At 49.1% G+C, this 6,413-nt stretch overlaps 2 protein-coding genes across 5 annotated transcripts in view; one reads left to right on the top strand and one right to left on the bottom strand.

Moving 5' to 3' along the window:
• abhd12 (abhydrolase domain containing 12, lysophospholipase) overlaps positions 1-3,448 on the bottom strand; it is an 11,088-nt gene extending 7,640 nt beyond the window's left edge. The window contains exons 1-2 of one of the 3 annotated variants that reach the window (XM_004575292.4): positions 3,304-3,448; positions 2,186-2,360 (exon numbers count right to left, since the gene is read on the bottom strand). In XM_004575292.4, the coding sequence (XP_004575349.3) occupies positions 2,186-2,358 (173 nt within the window). In that variant the 5' untranslated portion in view covers positions 2,359-2,360; positions 3,304-3,448. Of the gene's footprint in view, positions 1-2,185; positions 2,495-3,121; positions 3,262-3,303 lie in introns of those variants that run through there. The other 2 variants (XM_012916065.3, XM_024804758.2) reach the window with 2 other exon arrangements.
• On the top strand, positions 3,117-5,915 carry gins1 (GINS complex subunit 1 (Psf1 homolog)). Of its 2 annotated transcripts, none has more exons than XM_004575289.2 (7): positions 3,117-3,246; positions 4,172-4,236; positions 4,939-5,037; positions 5,118-5,208; positions 5,412-5,528; positions 5,605-5,679; positions 5,770-5,915. In XM_004575289.2, the coding sequence occupies exons 2-7, from the start codon at positions 4,202-4,204 to the stop codon at positions 5,836-5,838; spliced, it is 486 nt and encodes a 161-aa protein (XP_004575346.1). In that variant the 5' UTR covers positions 3,117-3,246; positions 4,172-4,201; the 3' UTR covers positions 5,839-5,915. The 2 variants fall into 2 exon arrangements, with proteins under 2 accessions (XP_004575346.1, XP_004575345.1); XM_004575288.3 differs by lacking the exon at positions 3,117-3,246 and adding an exon at positions 3,520-3,621.
• Positions 5,916-6,413: the final 498 nt, after the last annotated feature.

The raw sequence follows: 6,413 nt of genomic DNA, 5'->3' as shown, positions 1-6,413 counted from the left end.
TTCACAAGCTGATTCTGCAGGAAGTGATGACACATGGACTCAAACCCGTGACACACAGCTTTAACACACGTCAGCAGCAGCAAGGTCACTTCCTGTCGGCGTCTGAGCTCAGACGGCGGATCCCGTGTCACTTCCTCTTCTTGTTTGACGTCATCACGTGACAGGTGCCATTTTAGCGCTCGCCTGTGCGTGAGGTCAGTCAGACGCGGCGGCAGCGCTCGCTTTCAACGTGACTAAGCACTGACCACGAGGCCGTCGGCGCTCCATCGCTTTAACGAGCCGCCGCGGCGGTGTGTGTACAGGTGTGTGACGGTCACCGTGGAGATAGAGTGTGTCTGCGTAAGCAAACCAATCAGAAAACAGTTCAACGTGTTTTTAATGTTTGTTTTAAAACTCTTGACCTTAAAACAGCTGAAAATCATTTTACAGAAGAAATGATGACAAAAACGTTTTAACATCATTTATCGTCCAAATATTTAAACGTGTCGCATTTTTCTGCCCTGTAAAGTCAATAAAATGCTGATGACGAAGGTCTGAGCTCACGTCGTTTGTTCAAAGGTTTCAATGTGACCAAACAGCCCAAAACGACAGCGTCAACGTCCCAGGATGCACTGGGCCTGACCTGTGCTTCAGGTGACCTCCTGCTGGCGTGCGAGCTGCAGAGATCTAATCAGGATTAAACCAAAGAAGAAGAGTGGACCTGACAGGCCGAGCTGGGGTTAAACGGGCTCTGACATTCTTCGTGTATTAAAGATCAGAAAAGAGTCGCTTTGTTTTTTTGGAGTATTTTCTTTAAATTCCTTCATTAAAGGGCGGCTGTGAAGGCGGAGCCTGAGAGCCTTCTTCAGCCCCAGCTGTGATGTGCTGCTGGAGGCGGTCCTACGAAGCTCTGAGCCGTGACCGAACACTCAACAATAAAGTCGGGATGAAGGCCGACCTGATGACGAAGCTCTCACAGAAAGTGTCAGCGTCATCCTGATGGAGAGAACGTCAGAATCACAGCAGCTTCATGTTTGTTTGTCTCTCAGTGAAGCTGCTGTAACTGCTGACTTCCTGTGGCTGTAACCACAGATGACTCGGTTAAACTAAACGTGATGATGATGATGTTGCGACAGCGTGAGTGTGTCAGCTGTGGCAGGTAAATATCTTTGGCATCTCGATGTAAAGTTTCCTGCTGCAGTAAACAAAGAGCAGCTTCAGAGCTTTGAACGAGGCGCTGCTTTATTCAGTCCGACCTGCAGCTTCCAGTCTGACCAGCTCGCCGGCCTCGGTGAAACCAGTCGGACCAGAAATGCCGCCCCACAATCAGATCTAGCACGAGGGTCAAAATTCCAGCACACTGAGGAAATAGCTGACAACCCCACTCTGATCACCCAGACGGGACACTTTTGGTCTCCTCTGTGACGTTTTTTAATAAGCTGTTTATTCAACTCAGTTTTTAAGCATTTTCTATAAAATGTTCTTATTCGAGGTGTAATTTTTAACTTTCCATTTCACTGTTGTTTCTTCTTATTTCTATTTACATGTGAGCTGCTTATCATTATGTAGTCAAAGGAGCTTGCAAAGAAAAGCGTCTGGACTTCTTTAAGTTGCTTGAAGACGTTTCACCTCTCATCCGAGAAGCTTCTTCAGTTCTAAGGTCAAATGGTGGAGAGTCCCAGATATAAACCTAGTGGGAGTTTCCCCCCACAGAGGGACAAAAGGACCCCCTGATGATCCTCTAATCGCCTGAGCCAAGGTGGGAAACTGGGTGTGGGTCCCAATCAGCCAGAGTTTCGGGTGAGTTCATTGTGAAACCTGGCCCCACCTTATGTGAATTCCTGAGGTCAGATGGCCCAGGATGTGAGTGGGCGTTAAGGCGTCTGGGAAGGATCTCAGAACTGGATTATAGATGGCAGAGAGTTGGTGTCGTAAACCCCGCCTCTGTTTTGCAAGCTCCTTTGACTACGATGACCTGGATGACTGAGAACCTTCACAGACTTATCATTATGTACTTGTACCTTTATCGCTGTTGACTGTCTCACTCTCTTGTTCAGCACTGATTATTCTTAAATGAATAAACTTGAGTAGAAAAGCAGCAAAAACAAATATTTTTTCTATGAAACTGAATTCACTTCACATCACACTGATTTTCATCTAAATAACGCGATGCTTCAGCATCACAAGCACCTGTCCCGCCTCTCACCTCCGGAACGGTTTGGCCATGCTCCGGTCCGCTCCCGGGCCCTGCCGGCCGCCTGCTGCGGGCCCTGCCGCTTCTCTGTCGGTGCGCTGCTTCAGGTCCGTGTCGCTGTCCAGCAGTGTACCGGTGGTCCCGCTGTCATGCTCCGCTGTCTGCGAGTTGGTCCGCTTACGCATGCCTGGAAACGTGATTGAAAGCGGATGTTAACCGGAGGATACCCCCGTCGTCGGCTGCTGTGCGGGTGACGGAGCGCTGAGAGCCGGTGAGCACGGAGCCGAGTCCCCACTGTGCCTGCGCCGAGATCCGCAGAGAGCAGCTGATCTGAAGCAGATCTGCCGCAGCCAACCGCAGCGCAGGTAACACAACCACGTGGGCGCACAGTGACGCGTCCACGGCCTCCGGGGAGCGTCGGAGCAACGACAATCAAAACAAAACCGGTTTATGAGGATTAAAGAAAGAATGAAGAAAAAAGGAAGCGCACGGGGCTCTCAGGGGCAGCTCGGAAAGTCAAGAAACGCCCAGAAGGACGTGACCAAAGTGAAGCGTGAGAAGCTGTGATCTCTGTCTCTGTGTTGGAATATTTAAGTAGCTTCTATCGTGATTTATTCATTGTATTTCATTCCAATACACACCACACACCCAAAAATCACAAACTAAAACATTTATGAATCGACATCAGGACACTGAGGATCAAATAAGTCCCACAAAGAGAAGCCACCACAAAGATCAAGTAATTCCCTGATAAGCAGCTGGAGTGATGTGTATTTGATTGGAAGCGTGGATGAAACCCACGATCACCCCGGAAGTTTTGACTTATTTTTGAGGGATTTTGCTGCAGAGAGCTCGTTTTTCCGGTGGAACGTGAACGCAGTATTAACAGTGACGCTAACCCAGGAAGAAGCGGCGGAAAGTGCGTTAAAGGCGGCTTTATGAACTCACACAGAGCCAGTGAGTCCGGCTCGTCCTGTTCCCGGTTGTCAGAGGCTCCTGTCGGGATGACGGCTTTATTTTTAGCCGCTGCGCTTACCGGAAGTCACGCTACGGGATAGAACTGAGATCTGACGGTAAATGACGGCTTTCCCGCCCACGGCGACACCAGCACTAGCACGGCTCACTCTCACCTCTGAGTTGGGCTCAAATGAAGCCGCTTCACCGCATCTCCGACTCTTCCCGAGCTTTTAGGAATCGCAGCTGCCCGCTTCGTGTCGCGGAGTCGGAGGTTTGACCCAACGCGGCTTCCGGAGCTGCGCCTGGAACGGTCACGTGATCAAAACATTGTTTTTACCGCGAACGTGAGCCGCCCGGTGAAGTAGGAGCGTGTCGCGGCCCAACGGAGAGATTCTGCTCGTTTTTGAGGTGCCACGATGTTCTGCGAAAAAGCCATCGAGCTGATCAGAGAGCTGCACCGCATGAGCGACGGACAGCTGCCCGCGTTTAACGTGAGTGATCCCGGCGAAAACCCAGGGCTTCACCCGGTTTTCAGAGGCAGCGGACTCCATTCACAAACCGGATATTTTAACATTTACCTGCTGCCCAGAGCAGAATAATCGGTCTGTGAGGCATTGCAAACACATCGTCAGCCAGTGCAGACACAGGACTAAACTTCGGCTCAGGTCGGATGATTCAAATACTGACCAACAGACCAATGAGGGGAATTTAAGAAAACGGACTCTGAAAAGTGTTGGACAGAATTACGCGCGTCTTAGAGATCTCATCTAAACATGTTTACACATAACAAGCACTGCATTACATGTCGGCTGTTTTAACGACATCGATGTGCAGCCAGCAGCACACAGTTAATATCTAGTTATGTTGGGCTCTTCGTGGTGAATCATTTCCTGCATATGCTGAATTATCAAAGTGGTGTCAAACTCGTGTGTAGAGTAATAACAAGTCAGTGGTGCTTTGTGGAGGTCTGTGCCTCCACCAGGTGCTGCTCCATCAGGTCACTGAGCCTCACTCACAACTGGTTTGGTTTCTGCGTTTCAGGAGGATGGACTGCGACAGGTGCTGCAGGAGATGGAGGCGCTTTACGAGCAGAACCAGAGTGACGTGTGAGTCCACAGCAGGCTGATCTGTGCAGGTTTCCTCAGGGTTCCCAGGGTCTGAGGGTTTGGATCCAGGTTTCTGTTAACCTGACCATGACCAGATTACACTTCCCGTGACCCCGCTCCTCCCTCTCATAGCAGGTTTTAAAACCCATGAAGTCCGTATCAAATAAACAGGAAGCCATGTGAAGCTTTGGGCCTCAGTTTCAGTTTAAAATAATGATACTGGGTCCAAAACCACCTACAGTTAATGTTACAATAAAAGTAATAAATAATACTAAATGCAATGAAAATTTTATCTCATGAATTAAATAAAATTGTATTTATACAGCAACAAATTTCCAATAACAGTTGCCTCAGGTAAATGTAAAGACCCTACAGTAACACCGAGAAACCGAGTCAGCCTTCGATCAGACACTTTGGCAACAGTGGAGAGAAAAAACTCCCTTTTAACAGGAAGAAACCTCCAGCAGAACCAGGCTCAGGGAGGCTGAGGAGTGTGATTCTCCTGAAGCTGGAGCACATCCTCCAGACCTCCTTCTAAAAAGGAGGAACACCACCTGAGTGCTGGTTCAGAGTGTCATGAAGGCCCCGCCCACCCCAAACTGCTCAGCGGGACCCCATCCAGCATCCTCTCTGGCACCTGAGTGTCGCACAGACAGGTGCGACTGACGGCATCACTGATCAGCTGATGTTCGTGTGTTTCAGGAACGAGGCGAAGAGCGAAGGTCGTGCCAAGCTGATTCCCTCCATCAAACTGCGCCACTGCTGCCTGCTGAGGAACCAGCGCTGCGTCACTGCCTACCTGTAACCACACCTGCAGTCATGTGACCACCTCTCTCTGCCTCACCTTTCTCCTCAATGACCTTTGCTGATCTTTGTCGCAGGTACGACCGGCTGCTGAGGATCAGAGCGCTGCGCTGGGAGTACGGCAGCGTGCTGCCCGCCAATGTTCGCTTCCACATGTGTGCAGAGGAGGTGAGTGTGACATCACTTCCTGTGTTTTCTCTCAGGTGATGCTGATGCTCTGTTGCTCTTTTTATTGGCTATTGTAAACTTTCACTTTAAAAGCCTGAATAATTCACTTCAGGGGGGGCTTTTATTGTGAAAGAGGCAGCAGAGCGTACTGTAGCTCTTGTGTGTGTGTGTGGCAAATCAGCTGACAGGTGTGTGTGTTTTAGCTGCAGTGGTTCAGTCAGTATAAGAAGTCTCTGGCCTCCTTCATGCGCTCTCTGGGGGGCAATGAGGGTCTGGACATCACGCAGGACATGAAGCCTCCAAAGAGCCTCTACATCGAGGTGAGACATTTGACCTTTGACCTTTAGCTGCAGCATGACCTCGTAGCACTGACGCCGACATGTCTTTGTTTTTCAGGTGAGGTGTCTCAAGGACCACGGCGAGTTTGAGATTGACGACGGCACTGTGATCCTGCTGAAGAAGAACAGCCAGGTGAGGACGGGATGCCACTCTTCTTCTTCTACTGTTTAAAAACATGTGAAATGTTTCAAGTTGTCATGGTAACGTCTCCTCTGTCCTCAGCACTTCCTGCCGCGGTGGAAATGTGAGCAGCTGATTCGTCAGGGCGTCCTGGAGCATGTGGTGTCCTGACGATGCAGATGTTTCAGCAGCTAGAAAACATCTGCACTCACCTTTATTCTGATGGGATAATAAATTGTTTTTTTCAAGCTCCGCCTACTTTATTTAAAAGCTCACAGTGAAGCTGGAGGATGAACACTAACTTCTTTCCACTGTATAAAAGTTAACATGAGGGTTACTGATGGTTAGAGACAAATGCAGTCGCATGGCAGGATGCTGTAAACGGACCAGACTTCAGTCAGGAGAACAACTGAGATAATCCATCCACAATACGAGGTTAGTCATTAATATACTGCTGCATGGGCTGTAGTTACATTAGAAGGGTTTAAAAACAGAGGCCGACAGTGATCACTGATTAAACAGAACAAGATACAAAACATTAAAACATGTTAAAAACACAACAGCCTTAATAAACAGTAGTTTGGACCCAGAGTTCATGCGCCATCACTTAAAGACCGGATTAGACAGGCATATGCCATCATGGACCTCCAGAGCGTCTCAGATTCAACAAGGTGAAAGTTTTCCTCAGACTCTGGTCCATGTGGATATGACATCATCATGACATTGGCCAGTGAGTGTACGTCAGC

Source organism: Maylandia zebra, linkage group LG13, assembly GCF_041146795.1.
Source record: "Maylandia zebra isolate NMK-2024a linkage group LG13, Mzebra_GT3a, whole genome shotgun sequence".
Taxonomy (NCBI): Eukaryota; Metazoa; Chordata; class Actinopteri; order Cichliformes; family Cichlidae; genus Maylandia; species Maylandia zebra.
Note: the sequence above shows the minus strand (reverse complement) of the source record. Positions and strands in the feature narration are given on the sequence as shown.